The sequence below is a fragment of the Alligator sinensis genome, unplaced genomic scaffold (genome assembly GCF_000455745.1).
Source record: "Alligator sinensis unplaced genomic scaffold, ASM45574v1 scaffold722_1, whole genome shotgun sequence".
Taxonomy (NCBI): domain Eukaryota; kingdom Metazoa; phylum Chordata; order Crocodylia; family Alligatoridae; genus Alligator; species Alligator sinensis.
The window spans coordinates 814518-830621 of record NW_005842345.1 but is presented as its reverse complement, the minus strand read 5'-3'; the positions used below and the strand labels follow the sequence as shown (position 1 = coordinate 830621).

The following is a 16104-nucleotide window of genomic DNA, read 5'->3' as shown; positions in this document are numbered from 1 at the left end:
TACATGTGCTTATTAATGTGCAGCAATAAACTCTGGTGCATATGGCACCGGAGTTTATTGCTCCCAAATGCTGTGTTTGAACATGCACCCAGGACCACAGCATGTTGAGCTAGGTTGCAATGGTCCTGGCTGGCACGAGGCCTGGGGGGGTCAGCCTGCCAGCCCGGGGCTGTTTCCCCTGGCTCAACATGCTGTGGAGGGGCTGGCTGGGGCCTGAGGGTGCTCCAGTGCAGGGCTAGCTGACAGGCAGCCCCCACACTGAAGCACCCTCGTGCCCCTGCCAGCCAGGTCAGTGTCTACATGTGCATTGCTGCACACAAAAAAACTCCACAGTACGATAGTATGTGTATTTACTAGTACTAACCTGCTGCAGAGTTTATTAGTTCCCTGCGGCTTAATAGGGCTGCACATGTAGATGCTGAGACATTTACCGCAGAACTAATTAGGCTGCTCTGCAGCATGTAAACACGCCCAGGGATAGGTTAGCAGACAGGCTAAGACTTGCTGCGGCTGATGGCATAGCCCATGGGTCTCCAGGGGAGAGAAGAGTCCTCACCTCCCAGCTTCACACCTGAGGAAACTGAGGCACTGTGAGTAGGAAAAGGAGCTGAGAGCAGAACCCAGGGGTCCTGTCTCACTGCCCCTGCTCATGGTGCCTTTGCATGGGATCCCTTCCCACCTCCACCGTGTATGGTGACAGTCAACCAGGGCAGAGGAGTTGTGTCCCCAGAATGGTGCCACCCAGCCCCACCGCCCAGCTGGCCTGCCACTGCCAGCTGCCCCCACTCACCACTGAAGTTCCCACTAATCACATAGGGGATGACCCCATCTGGCCACACCCGCTCCGGGCGGGATGTGGCAGCCCGGCGACTCCGCGAGCGCTGCCGGACCAGCCACCCGTGCCTCTTGCGGTGCCTCCTGGGCCTCAGCCTGGTGTTGTTGGTGTTGCTACCTGTGGGTAGGAGAACAGCTAAGCATTGCGGTAGGACCCGGCAGGAGCCAAGGGACCTACCCCACTCAGGGCACCTGCTTCCTGCTAGGGTAACTCAGCTGATGTCAGTTACACCCACAGTGGATGTGGCCCAAGAAACCAAACACACCAGGTGAATCGAGAGTCTGGAGACAGACTTGTGACCCCAGGCTCTGAGCATGGCTGGGGGTGGCACTTTATCGTGGCTAAGTCAGGAATGGAGATGCATTCCACGTAGTAGAGGAAACCCAGGCTGTGACAGCCCAAGTCAAACCCACAAAACATACTCCTCCACCAAGCCTGACAGGTCCCTCTGGTGCTGAGTACACAGGGCACTGGTACATCCTGCAGTGGCCTGGGACAGAGCAAAGCCAAGGCAGGAGAGCACCTGCAAGTGCTGCATGGTTGGCTGGGGAACTAAGGCTGCTTCCAGGATCTTGGCTGAGCCCAAGAAAATGAAACCAACAGGGACAGAGCAAGCCAAGTCCTGGCTCTCCAAATCAGCAGGGACACATGCGGGGGGGCTGCGCTGCCAATGGTAAGACATGGCAAGGGCTCAGAGGGGACATTGCAAGGACTATACAGACTGCCTCCCTGGTGAGCAGAGGCCACGGGGGACTGGCCCATTGCACAGGCCACCTGGCAGCACTCGAAACAGGAGTTGAGATAGCACATGTAAGACAGGGTGAGGCTCTGGGGGACACACTATTCCTAGCGGTGCCCCCCACGTAGCTGGGGAGGATTGGAACAGGCCCAAGCGAGCCAGGCTACCTTTGTCCCATCCCTAGAGCCTGCAAATATTATCAGTGGAGCTCCGCCAGAGTGGCCATGCCCTTTCCAGCCTCTCACGGTGCTAGCAGCTGAGCTAACAGTGCAGCAGCTTGCGTGGTCTAATGACCCTTGGCTTTCGGTGGGAGCTGTGTGCTGGGCCCCTCTGTTGGTCTTTGAGAGGCGATTGCTGGAAGGCAGAAGAGGTTTGGGAGCCCTGCCATGAGGGCTATGCCAGGGGTCCTGTGCATGACCGAAGCAGCCAGGATCATTGAAAGAGGGTGGGGAAACTATTTGTGAATGAGTGCCCCAGAGGTGCCCCCCCGGCTGCAGGTCACTGCAAGGCACTGGCTTTGCTCAGTGTCCCAACAGTGGGAGCCTACTAGAGCACCTTAAGGTGACTGTGAGGTGGGGCAGAAATGTTCCTCTGCATTGGTTGGAGGAAGGCATGTACTCACCACATTGTTCTGGTTATAAGTTGACCCCAACTTGTCAGGGCCAGTTTTAGGGAGAAAAAAAATTTCCCCAGAAAAGAAGCCCTGCTACAGCCCTTGCAAAGTCCTACAGGAGAATTGGGCAAGCAAGGGTAGGACCCAAAAGGTAAAATGCACAGAAAATACTTAAATACAAATGGCACTGCGAGGAATCTGTGATTGGGGGTTTTATCACATGCACAGAAGAGCTGCAAGCACAGAGGTCAAGGCTGTCATGGGCCCAACTCCAGCGTGATCCTGTACATCAGCAAAAAGTGATGTTATTGGTTCTTTTGGAAGGGGAAAAAAGGTGCTGTTATAATCAGAACAACGCGGTGCTCGGCTTAACAAGGAGAGGGGCGACTGTGGGTGCAGGGGAAGTCCTGAGACAGGCCCTTCCCCACCTCCTACAACACAAGCTCCAAGGGAAGGGGCTCTGGCAGCTGAGCAGGGGCTGGGGGCTGCTGTACCTGAGGAGTTGGTGGCCACCCTGAGCATGGTGTGGCGTGTGAGGTCCGTTATGCGGTCTGCCTGGAACATCCGGAGGTCTTCCTCGTCCAGCGCGATGTCTCCCAGGAAGACAGCTGAAAGCAGGAGATGGGGGCAGGTTATGGGCACTCTGGAAGGGGACTCATCTGCTCAGATTATCAGTCATGCCGACAGCTTGGGAAGCCTCCCAAGAAGGGGGCCAGGATTGCCAGCAGCTTTGAGACCTGATTTCCAGAGCAGCTGAGGCCCACATCTTCAGAAGATGCTGAGGAACCTGACTCCCCACCATTTCGACACCCAACTCTCTTCTGTTCCCAGGAGCTCCCGTTTGCAATGCTCATGGGTGTGGAGGAAAGTCCCATTATAAGACCTACAGAAGTCCAAGCACAGAGCTTCTGTGACTTCTGTCTGCCTTAAATCCTTTTGCAGCCATGCACTATAATATCCCAGCACCTGGCCCCACATTAGTGGGCTGGGGAGTTCACAACACCTCTGTGAGATCAGCATAAGAGCCCTGTCTTAATGGATTAAGCAGAGAGATATAGGTTAAAGACACAGGCAGACAAGGTTTTTGGGGTACATTTGATATTTTTTATTTGAGTTGGTTTAATAAAAGAGATCATATTTACCCCAAGAAGCTTGTCTGCCTAAGAAGAGAGACACACTTGAGGTCACACAGACTATTGGTGGCAGGGCAGGGACTCCACCTCATATCTCCAGAGATGGAGGGTAATCACCGGACTCTCCTTCCCCTCACGGACATGATGGCCACAGCTTGAGTAGGCGGTAAGTGATGGCTAGGACTTATTCTGGCCCTCTGTGGGCAGGAAGAGCTCACCAGCACCACCCAAGAGGGTGCCCAGTGCTCTGGAAACCTCTCCCGCTTAGGGTTTTGCAGGGCTCCGGACCAAGGGTCCCATTTGTGACAGGAACCACAGACCAAGGGGCCAGCCAGGAAAGTGAGTCACTGCTGCTAGACCTCCCAAGAGGGCTGTGCTGCCAACTCCCACTTTTGGCTGCAAGTATCACAGCGTTGGGCACATTTCTGAAGGTACCTTCCCTTCATCAGGTGGGGATGTGACTGCATCTAAGAAAAAGGACCCAGAGCAAGGCTGGGAAATGCAGTGACCTGGGGGCATCTGGAGGACTCTGAAACCAGGTCCCAAGGAAAAGGAATCCAGGTGTTATTTGTAAAACATCTCAGGGTTTTTAAGCCACTTTCCTCATACGTTGCAGGACCTGAGTCCTGGTTCAGAAATGCTGGGGCTGGCTGAGCTGCCATCACGTCCTAATTTTTCATGGCAATGCTGATGCCTCATCCAGGCATGCGATACACAGACGGACTGACAGGTATTCACAGATGCCTGCACAAGCAACTCAGTACAAGAGACCAAAACACAGACATGTATACCTCTCCCATCCCTCTGAAAAGTTATTGCAAGGCCATGGGGGGGCCCTCTTTCTCAGGAGTGAATTTCTCTCCTGTGGCCCGTGATACAGAAGGCAGGCCGAGCCAGCTGCAACGCAGACCGTTCTGCCTACCAGGCATCAACCGGTCAGGAGTGGTGGGAAAGCCAGGATGCATCTCTTCCCTGGATGCTGAAATGGAAAGTCATGGGCTGAAACTGCAACAAGGAACGCGTAGGTTGAAGATGAGGAGAAGGAACTTCCCACAGGAATTAACTGCGCGCTAGAGGAGCGTGGCTTGGGACACCCGACACTGCCTTGGGCAGGGGTTAGACTAGATGACCTCCCCAGCCCTGCCAGAGCCCTTCCTCCCCGTGGCAGGCCAGCAGTGTCAGTCTGCCCCGGGTCAGCTCTTATCACAAGAGGCTGCTACCCACTGGCAGCGTACAATAAGTGCGGGGTCTCACTCCCCTGCCCTTTCCACGAATTGGGACTAATCATCTGCCCTGTGGGTGGCCTTGGGGAGGCCACGGACCACCTGGATCCCATAGCCTCATTCGGGAACGTACTGAATTCAGAGCACCTGCATTTCCTTCCCTGGGCTCCAGCTCAACAGAGCAGCTCTCAAGTTCCCCTGCAGACGCATGCTTTGGCTTCTCTGGCAGCCTCACATAGGCAGGGAGAGCCCTGCAAACTCTAGGAGACAAAACCATTCTCCCAGGGACTTCCCAAGGGGCCTTGTCCCCATGCTGGAAGCTGGCTTCCAGCCTAGGGCTGTTACATACATAGTCCCTTCCTCCATCTCCCCTGCCCCCCAGCCTCCCCCACTGTTGGGACAGACAACATGCAGACTCCTGCTCCCCCTGCCGCGCCCCTTCCGAGGAATGCAGCCTCCCCCATCCTTTTTTCCTGTTTCCCCTCTTCCTCCCCTTCCCTGCCTTGTACACCAAAACCCGGCATGCAGGGGAAGCCCTGCTGCTGGCCAGAGCAACGCGGCGCCCCTTGGTGCTCCCCCCTCTGCCCGAGCCAGCTCACCAGCTCAGCTGGCAGTGGCCACGCTCCCACATCTGGTTTGCATCACAGCCAGCTTCATGTCTTGTTAGGGTTTTTCTATTATTATTATTACATAAATTATTTTAACCTTCACTACTTTTGCAAGTTCCCTTTCTGGACCCTCCTCTCTCTCTCTCTCTCACACACACACACACACGGACCGGTCTGAACTGGGATTGCTAAGGGATACTCAAATAACCTCAGCTTCATCTGCCACAAGGAATCTAAACCATATGGGCCAAGGGAAAACACAGGAGTGCGAGCACAGGCCCTGCCTCCCTCCTCACCCAGGGCCTGGATTGTGCTCAGCTGCTTTTGCATGGACCCACGGTCCCAAAGCCCAGGGCAGCCTCTGCAGCAGAGGAAGGACGCTCCCAGGGATGGGTGCGTGGGATCTGGCTGGTTTGCCAGCCCCAAGGGGATCGGAGGGCAGGAAGGGGGACTTCACCATTTCAAGGGCAGAGGAAACACAAGCTGCCAAGTCCCGATTCCTGTTTCCAACACTCTCCCCCTGATCTGGACCCAAGCTTTGGGGCTGTCGTGCTATAACGATTAGGGGCCTCTGCTGCATCTTTCAGCACTGGGACTGGATCCAGGGTTTAGGTTCAGGTCTGTCTGCAGTTAAAGAGCTGTGAGCCAGCCCCTGCACTTATCCCCAATCCCTTCCTTGGGCCAAGCTGCTGACTGTGCTTAGATGGAGGACTTGAGGCTTAGGCTCTGCACATAGGAGCACTGCTCAGCCCTTCGCCCAAGGAGGTGGTGCAGGATTTCACCCAGCACTGATGACACCAGATGCTGACATCCAGTGTCCAGCAGTCCGAATGCTGCACAGGGCCATGGCACAGGGAACAGCCAGCCTAGCCCATGTGCACAGCAACCCAACCACAGAAACCACCAGTGTGCAATAGACCTGTCCTGGGAGGTGATAGCAGAGATCTGGGCACAGGGAGTGGGAGTAGCCAGTGCTGTGGGTGGGAGGTGGGATCCCCTAGTATCCCAGGCATCTAGAGAGGCCTGGTGAGGACGAGCAGCCCTTCTGCAATGCAAGAACTTGGCAGGGGGACTCCCTCCTTGTCTGCAGGACACTGAGCATTGCAGACATTTGTCTTGCAAGGTCAAGGAAATGCAAGCACTTCTCTCCCAGTGTCAGACTACCACTCACTTCAGGAGCCAAAGGAGAAGCATCAGTGATCAGCACAGATCTTGCCCGTCTCTTTGCCCTCCTCAGTTACGGTCTCTCCTTACGCACATCTACCACATAGCAGTGACCCAGGCGACTGCTCCCTGATGGCTGGACCTAGCCTGTGCTCTATGCTAGGGGTTGATAGGCACCCCTGCTGGTCCCAGAGAAGGACGGTCCTATGGCAACAGCATCACGTTTAAAGGATGCCACTTGCATTGCAAAGAAGCCCCCCCAGTGTTAAAAGAAGTGGGGCTGGCAGCTGAGGAAAGCAAGAACGAATCCCCCAGACCAGCAAGGAGAAGGATCGAATAACCAGTTGGCAGCAAGCGAGACCTTCTGATCCAACTCCCAGCTCCTCCTCCCCTGCTTCCTCCTTCAGGAAAAGCCATCCAGGCTTCCCCAGAAGCCAGCTCTACAGACCTGGGATCCACACGCAACCCCTGGGAGGGGTGGAGGGGCTGTGTTTCAGACACCACCCACCCTCAGATGAGTGATTCAGCTCAGGGTTACAGGGACCTGGGAGTGGGAGAGTGACATAGGGAATCTGTGTTGCTCTGACCACAAGGGATGGTGCAAATATTTGGATTACAGATGCTTTGGGGCAGGCCCATGGCTGGGGAAGACAGAGCAGGGATAGAGGGAGATTCTCAGACTGGGTAAAAGGATGCACTACTCTCCCCTGCAATGCAGTCAAGGGGCAGTCAGTGCCCATGTTGGAAAGGGAGAGCTCCAGGTGCGGCCATGGGCAGTGAACTGAGCCGGTGCTTGCAGCTCCCTGGGGATTCATGGCTCTGAAGGAAAAGTGCATGGGAGAGGAATGAGAAGTGAGGAAGTCAGGTGGTGAGACCGATTAAAGCGCAGTGCCATATCCCTGCTTTGACATGATTAATAAGTGGCTCCCCAAAGAGCCTTTCATTACTAGAACAAGGCAGCACAATTAGGGTAAGTAGTGGATGGCTTCAGACAAAGGCCGCCTGCAAGCGGGGTGAGGAGCATATCCCAGCCTGGCAAGGAACCTGGTACCTACCCCTCTTTTTAAGAAGGACTGAGCAAATGGCAAGTGCTTTGGGTTCAAAGCAGTGCTGTGGTCCTGGCCCATTCCTCCTGGCAGCAGATGTGATGAGGCTCAGAAGAATGATCACGTGTGCACATCTCACGGCACTTCAGCCAAGAGGAATCGCACAATTTCTCCCAGTGCATGGAGCAGGGGAAGTTAACATCGGGGGGTGGGATGTGCCCAAAGTTACATGCAAGTCTGTGGCAAAGTCAGGAAAAGATCCCACTCTTAGCATCTGGCCCCTGCTGTGCCCCACTGCTTCCCCAGTCCCTTGGCCATTCCCTGTGCAACACTGGGAGCCCTAATGCAATTAGATGAACAAGCCGGAGACGGAGTGAAGCCAACCAAAGAAATACAAAAGCTAACAAAAAAGGGATACGGCAGCCAGGGGGATGCAGCTGAGCCTGCAGCGCATGCAGGGAAGGGGAGGGATGGTGGGAATCTCAACAGCCTGAGCCATGCGTGGACAATGCTGGAGCCAAGGACAGTACAGAAAGACAGGAGAAAGCAAGTGTGCAGCAGCAGGCTAAGGGCTACAAAGTGACAGAAATAAAGAGGCTGGTGAGCAGCCAGGTGGTGGGATTTATAGCCTGGGAGAGAGCAGGGTCCTGGAACTGAAAGAAGCAGGGTCAGTCCCTTGCTGGTACGCACCCACTGCCTTCAGCGCCAGGGACAGAAAATGCACCTCCAAAAAGCAGCGACTGCCTGCGAAGGAACAGCACCAGTTCATGCCTGCTCAGGGTCTGCCCCTGGGTGTCAGAGCAGCCCCAAAGGGACGTGGCTCCCTGCTCCACCTACAGCAAGAAATGACTGAGGGGCCACGGCGGCTGAGTGGCACATGCTGTCTGCAGCGGTCGCTTTAAGGACTCGCTGGGAAGGGATGGAGCAGGGACAAAGCCACGTGCTTTGGACTGGGAAAGTTCCACATTGCTGCTTTGCCTCCGAAGTGGCAGCAGCAAAACAAAACAGGGGGGAAAAAATCAGAACCACCGGCCGCGTAAGCAAACACTGGACGGACCCTGTCCCAACGCTGCCCTCTTGACTGAGGTCCAATAGGGGTGCAGGGCATGAGAGAACACACATGGCTCCACGTTCTACATTTCCAAGCAGTCGGCACAAATGAAGGGAGCAGAGGCGCGCTCGAGAGCAGCTGGCCATGAGCTGCCTCATCCATGCAGAAGCCAGCAGGGCTGTGCTATAGTGGGGCAGCAGCACAGCTCAAGGCCAGGGAACAGGTCAGGGAGCCTTGGAGAGGCAGGAGATTCTGGCTGTGCCTGTACTAGCCTCCTCCTGTTATCCTCAGGGCAACTCCATCCTGAGTCAGGCATAATTAAGTAGTTAGGGAGTGTGGGAGTTTGTGGCTGGAAGTATTAGCTCAAGTGACCAACCATCCTAGGTCTTCTGGGACAGCCTGGGTATCCATGTCCCTATGGACTCTAGATAACACGGCTTCTGTCTCAGCTTGGAAAGACCATCAGAGCAAACCCGAGTGGGGCAGGGGCTTCTGCAGCATCAGCACAGAAGACCCACTATGAGGGGGAGCGGGCAGTGATAGCAAAGAAGATTATGAGGCAGCCAGATCAAGCGACAGTGATGATGACAGCAGCAGTGATAGCAGCAGCAAAACCGCCAGCAGCAGTGCATGCACTGAAAGCTCACAACCAGGGCTAGTACCAAGAGACAGTGTAACCAAACCAAGGAAAGGAATGCAGGCGGGTGTACGGGAGCAGTCATTGTAATGGGTGTGCGGGTGTGAGGTTTTTGGGATGAGTTTACGGTTTTGAAAGTGGTGTATGGTTTGTAATGCTAGTTGGTATATATATATATAATTACCTATTTTTATATATATGTGTGTATATATATATATACACACACACATACATTTTTCCAAATCAGCCAATGTGAGATGCACTAACAGTCAGTTATCCATGTCAGGGCCACCCTTAAGCCGGGTGTCCAGCACAGAGGAAAAGTCTGTGGCTGAACTGTGGCACAGGGCCTCCAAGAGGTAAACCCTGCCAAGACAGCACATAACCAGGGCATGGGTGATGTGTGAATGCCACATTGTTGGCCCCTGCTCAGGATGCAGCCTGGGCCCCCTTACGTGGCGCTGTGCTCTGGCCAGCTTGTTCAATGCTATCTGGCTCTGTTGGGAATGCAGCTGGACTGGGCCCCAGATTTTGCCCCCTGAAAGTTGGTCACTTTTTTACTAGCGCATTGTCTACCCCGGCTCTGAGCAGGATTGCGTGACACAGGGTTAAGGAAAGATGACTGCTGGCACCTGTTCCAAGCCCTTTCTGCCACTGGCAGAGCTGAAAATAAAGTCCACTGTAGACAGAGCCAGAGCGTGTGAACCAAAATGGGCAGCACAGGGCCAGGAGCCAGGACACCTTGGCTCTGTCCATGGCCGTAAGCATGGCCTTGTGACTCTAGCACAGGTCTGGGAGTCCAGACACTGAAGTGCTAGGAGCAGCGCTGGATGGGAATGGGTTTATGGCATACAGCAGGGGACAGGAGTCAGGACTCCTGGGGTTTGTTTGCAGCCCTAAATACCAAAGCTTTGCTACTGTCTCCAAAAGAAGATGGATTACAATCTCAGCTCAGTAGCTTCCCTGTACTTCTGTTCCCTCCAGCTCATGTGCCAGCACAGGTGTCACAGGGCTGAATTAGTAATGCCTGCAAGGTGGAAGGAGTGTGGAAGCAGTGCCAAGGAAAGACACTGAGTTACTGGACACTGACAGAGCAGGTAAGGATGTGCCATGAAAAACTTCAGAGGGAACAAATAAAACGATTCAACCAGCTCTGTGAAGGATGAGTCGCGGAGCTCCACCACCACTCCGCAGACAGGAGGATAAGGAGTCAGAGGAGGGTTAAACCCAAGGGCTAGGACTCCCAGGGCACATATCCTTTCCTTTAGGGCAGGGGCTGTAATTGGTACAATGTTGCTGTAACTTGTTACCCAATTAGCAGAATGGTTGGTGGTGTCTGGTGTTTGCAGTTCACAGGTGATGGCAGATTAGCAAACAGGGAGTGCTCCTTGCAATTATTCTCTCTACATGGTGCAGGAGTGAGCAGAGTTTTTAAAGCGGTCTCGTGTCAACTACTAGATCCCAAAACCTGAGCCAAGAGGCACAGCAATTTCACTGTGCCATCCACAGGGTCACCGGTGTAAGACGCTCCCTGATCCGGCTTGGCCACACAGTGGGAAGAAGCTGGTTTGGCCCATACATTTTAAGCAGCTGCAAGGCTCAGCTAGAGACTTTTGCCCAAGCAAAGGGTAACTGGGCTTCAGAGAATAATCCAGCTCTCTCCAGGCTACTGATGTGGCCCCATTGTAATGATCAAGTGGTGAGGAGATGTACAAGGACCCTCCTGGAGACAAGTGGGCATTAGAAACTTTTAAGCAGCAAGGAAAGACACAAGAAGCCACAGCCAGAAGCTGGAGCCAGACCACTCAAATTACAAATCTGGCACAAATTTTTGACCGGGCAGATGATTAACCACCAGGAGAAACTGCCAAAGTTAGCAGCATACTCCTGTATGGGCAGGCTTCAAGCCCTTCGGGAGGATGCTTTAGTGGAAGACAAGTCACTGGATTCAGAACAGAGATTGCCAGATGAAACGCCCTGTGCAAAAACATACAGGAGGTCAGACCTGATTGTTTCAGCCCAGAGCTACGTGCAATAATAAAGGGACTCCATTTAGACTGCAACAACTTGGGTCTCTATTAGCAGTGCCATGTGCTCCATGCTGCGGCTTGCAGCCAAGAGGTGCAGCATGTGCTTGGAGCTACTGCAAAACTCTCCGAGCACACAGCTTCCTGGTGTCACCCTCCAAGTCATCCTCACAACTTCTGCTCCACTGTTACACAGATGATCAACATGGTCTTCTCTGCCCTTCACACCTACACATGGTCCAACGAGACCTCAAAACAAACCCAGCTGGTACAAGTCAAGGCTGGGTTCTTCAAAAGCCACTACAGGACTCAGCCAGGTTTGCATCAAAAGCCTTTGCTGGTTAACATGGGTGTGACTTCTTTTGGAGACATATATATGTCTTGTCCAGGGAGAGGATAAGTTCACTTATCTCGGCAGTACACCATCACGTGCAGGTCACATCAATGATGAAACCAATGCCAGAATTGCCAAAGCGAGCGTGGCCTTTGGCAGACTATGTGCAAATGTGCGGGAGCACAGAGGCATCAGTCAACAAACAAAACTGAAGGGCTACAAAGCCACTGTGCTGCCAATCCTGATGTATGCATGCAAAGCCTGGACGGTGAAGATGGCAAGACAAGGTCCTAGACACTGAGGCTCTCACATGGGCAGGCATTTCAAGCATCCACACTGCTGATGAAATCACAGATGAGAGATGTGAGATGAGTGACTGCCAAAGAAGATCTTCTACGGTGAGCTAAAGGAGGGAAAGTGCTCTCAGGGCGGCCCAAAGAAACGTTTCAAGGACTCCCTCAAGTCATCCTTGAAACATTTCAACATTGGCTTGAAGCCTCAGGAAGATCTTGCTCATGATGGTTCCACCTGGCAAAGCTTCAGCCATACCGGAGTTACCGTCTATGAGCGGAGGAGACCTGCCGAGGCTGAGCAGAAGTGCAAACAACATAAATCTTGCAATAGCAGCACGTCCGCTGTTGATCAAGCAACCCAAAGTGGCATCTCTTGCTCAGTGCCTCAGACAGTTCAAAGCACAAATTGTCCTGGTCAGGCACTCACGTGCTCACAGAAACCAAACTGATCAGTGACGTCACAGTCATCTTCAAATTCGAAGGATGAACAACAACAGTATACATAAATATGTACAGGCAGTCCTTGGACTTACAAGATGCGGTTTTCAGGAGCCAATTGTAAGTCGAAACGTTGTAACTCGGAAACAATTTTCTCATCAGAAACAATGTTATAAAATGGGGGGTTTGTTCCTGAACCAAGGCCTGATTCCCTATTTTCACCAAGAATACCCCAGAATTTTGTACTCGATCAATTATAGATGAGTAATATAGCTACATGAATGTATTTATATTGTAAACAGCAATCATATTGATTTGGAAGGACTTCTTTGAGGTGACGTTGCTAGACTTTTTGAAGGGCTCATGGTTGGACTTTTTGAAGGGTTCTTGGCTGGAGTCCTGGCTGCAGGTTTTTCTGGAGTCCTGTCTGCTTTCTTAAAGAAAGTGTGCAAAGAAATTTGGACAGATGCTCACCAGGGAGATGGGCGACACAGGGAATTTGTTCACTGGCATGGAGTCGCACTGGATCAAGCGTTGTAAAGTTGAAACTATTGGACTGTTCTCAGTGGTGGCAGAACAAGGAACAATGTCTCAAGTTGCAGCGAGGGAAGTCTAGGTTAGATATTAGGAAGAATTCTCTTACTAGGAGGGTAGTAAAATACTGGAACAGGTTACCCAGAAGGGTGGTGGTATCTCCATCCTTGGAGGTTTTTAAGACCTGGCTAGCCAAAGCTTTGGGTGGGATGATCTAGTTGGGAACAGTCCTGCTTTGAGCAGGGGGTTGGACTAGTTGTGACCTCCTGAGGTCCCTGCCAACCCTCACTTTCTATGATATACACCGCCCCCCATACACATACATATATACATACATACATACATACACACCCCCTTTTTTTTTCCTAGGCAAGAGACCTTGCACAGGTGCAGTTAGAGGGGCAAAGGCAGCTATAATTGACTTCACTTGGAGAATACAGCCCATCCCAGGAAAAGCGCTTCTTGTCTGATGCAGGTTTGAAGAAGCTGCTGGCACTGGCAAACAGTTTACAAGAGCAGACAAGGGCTCAAGCATCTCTTCCCCGCTCGGTTTCAAAAGCATTCCAAGTAACGCTGGTTTCTTTAAAAAAGAAAGACAGAAACAACTGCTGATGTGTGTGGCAGCACCTCGCTCTGGATGATGCCCTGCCATGATTCCATAGTTGTATTAAGCCGCCTTGCCAGCTCTCGCAGAGTTATCTTAGGCCTTTTGATAAGTGGCTTTTTTCTTAGACGCTCCACTCCCAAAGCAGAACGGAGTAAAGGAAAGAGCCTCAAGCTATTTGTTTCTAACCTGGTGGAGAAGAGGCTGAAAACAAAATGATGCCCCAGAAAAAGAAAATGATGCCCCAGGAAAGGTTCCACAGCCAGGAGGCAAATGCACAGAAAGCTCTGGATTAATTTTAAAGCACAGAAACGAAGAAAAATGAAAGCCCTGGAGATTTTTTAGGGAGAGCTTGACTCAGGGCTGTTCATACAGATGATGTCATCACCCAGAGGCCCTGGCCAGAGCTCAGGGTTTGGCGTCGTACACTCCGTTTCTAGATGCATTTGTGCAAAAGCAAGTGATTCATCGCTGCACTGTACATTGGGAAGACATGCTGCAAAGGATGCTGACATGTGCGCTGCGTGCCATGCAGTCCAGCGGAGGGTCACTGAATGGCGATGGGGTAAAGCATGGGTTTTGGCCTGTTACACAATATGCAACCTTGGGAAAGTTGCCTCTGCTCCTATTCCGGGTCTATTCTGACTACGGTTTTCCAGGCAGGGGTTGTTGCTGTGCAACATGCGGCAGCCCTTAGACCCTGCTGCAGCAGAAAGAGCCCAGCTCAAAATACAATACTGCTGCAATACTGTCTCTGCCTCCAAATGACAGTGGCAGCAGCACACTCAAGTGCCTGTCAGAAAAGGGCAGAATTCACTTAATTGCATAACTTAATGCTAGTCCCAGGTTGTTGCTTATTAGTTATGTTGCACCAAATTCCAGTTAAGCACATAAGCAGTTATACTTAACTGGGCAGTGTCTCTTGCTCCTACTGCCCACTCTAAAATATAACTGGCCCCTAGTGCACTGCACAGACATGGAGAAAGGGAAGCACCTGTCAAAGGGCTGCTATTAGAAGCCTGGAAAATTAGGGGAGCTAGTAAATTCTGAGTCTGCTACGTCCACAGCACCGATTGTGCTGCGTGCTTAAAGAGTGTTGCTCACATGAATGGTGGGTAAGTGCCTGATATATTTTTCAGTCCCAAGGCTTTGCATGTGAAACACAGCATGGCATGTTTTACGCTCCTTTTGCACTGGTACAAAAATGCAAAGCAGCACCTGTCAATCAGGCCCTGTCCTAAAGAAGAGGTGGAAACTCAAACTCTGCAACCAGCTCCGCAGTTACTTGTATTCTTATGGCTGATATGACCTCAAGTGGTGCATGGCAATATTATTCAGACAGACAAGCTACAGCAGGCCCGGGCTGAAAGATTCCTAAACCAGTTTGGGGGAGGCCCACATACATCTCCTTGATTCTTGACAGAGAGGTGTTGATTTGTTGTTTCATATCCGGTGGTATTGACCTTCTGGTTCTTCACTATACAGAGTAGAGGCCGTAAAAGGGAGCAGCTGGGTCTGCTTTCCATTTCCTACCAATTTCCCTGGAAGGGGTAAAAAGACTGAGAGACGAGGAGGAGAAGCCTCTGAAGATGCTTATGAAGTTCAGGTGGGCAGGAAATGCCTGGTTGTTAACTGAATTGGTTGCATGCTCTTTAGCAGGAAGACACCAGCATCAGTGGGCTAATCACTCCCTTTATGTGAACAGCAGCCTTTGAAGATCCAACACTTTTAGTGTCGGTGCTTTGCCCTCAAATATACATATCAATCTGGCAAGGTGGGGAACGGGTGTCTCAGGGGAATGGTAATCACACCGCTGGGCCTTTCAGCTCCAGGACCCCTCTCAATAGCAGCTGGAAGCTGTTATCTGCGTAATGGCCAGTGCAATGACACTCCCCTGTGAACGAGACTTGGGAAGTCAAGGCATAAAGGCTGGGGGTTTCAGAAGGGCCTAGACATCTTGATACACCCTAGAAAGAGAAGGCCAAAGGCATGCCTGAAAGCCAAGACACTCCATAGCTCCCTGTCCCTTTGGAGACCCTTAGCTGAGCAGTGGCACTTGCAAACGGATGCCAGCTGTGACCGGTGCCACGTGAAAGGTGTTGCGGTACGGAGAGTAGAGCCAGCTTTAGGGGTGGATGATGTGGGCACTCTCCCCACTTCATCCTGCTCCCCTGCAGCCGCTCCCCACCCTGCACCATGCTGCTCCACCTCCCTGCTGGACTGTGCCCTGCACCTCTGCCTGCAGCAGTGCCAATGGTTTGTGGAGGGTTGTGTGGTGGAGGGAAACGCACCAAATTACAAGTTCGCCCAGGGCACCATGTTCCCTAAGGCCAGCTCCAGCGGGGAGATGGTAACACTCAGCATCTGCACCTAGCTCTCTACTGGGCACGTCCCAGCACAGGACTCCCTGGCTCATCTTTACTGAAATCCCATCTTGGAGCTGCACCCTGGCAGGACACTGCCACCACAGGGGACCCTTGCCCTCACAATGCCCGTGCAGCACCCACTCTGCTGTTACATGAAGGCGCTCGCACTCCAAGAGGCAACCCTGCACCTACCAACCTGCGGGTGGAGAAAACACACTAGCCCTGATTTGACACAGAGCTGGGTCACCATGCACAAGCCCCAGCCTCCTGCCGATGCTGTACTGGCTTAATGGAGTCAGCAAAGATGTTTCTGAGCAGCACACCCTTCAGACAGGGTGGACATCCTCTTGTGGCACCAGGGTCCAGGGGAACAGGAGCAAAGACCAACACAGGGAAAGCCTTTCCTGGAAGCATCCCCTTCCACTGTCTGGCAGCTCCAGGACCAGACCCGTTGGAAAA

At 52.6% G+C, this 16104-nt stretch overlaps 1 protein-coding gene across 1 annotated transcript in view; it reads right to left on the bottom strand.

Moving 5' to 3' along the window:
* BMP1 (bone morphogenetic protein 1) overlaps positions 1-16104 on the bottom strand; it is a 75426-nt gene that overhangs the window by 35817 nt on the left and 23505 nt on the right. Inside the window, exons 3-4 of the mRNA XM_025210348.1 lie at positions 2682-2795; positions 791-952 (exon numbers count right to left, since the gene is read on the bottom strand). Coding sequence (XP_025066133.1) covers positions 791-952; positions 2682-2795 — 276 coding nt within the window. The remainder of the gene's footprint in view (positions 1-790; positions 953-2681; positions 2796-16104) is intronic.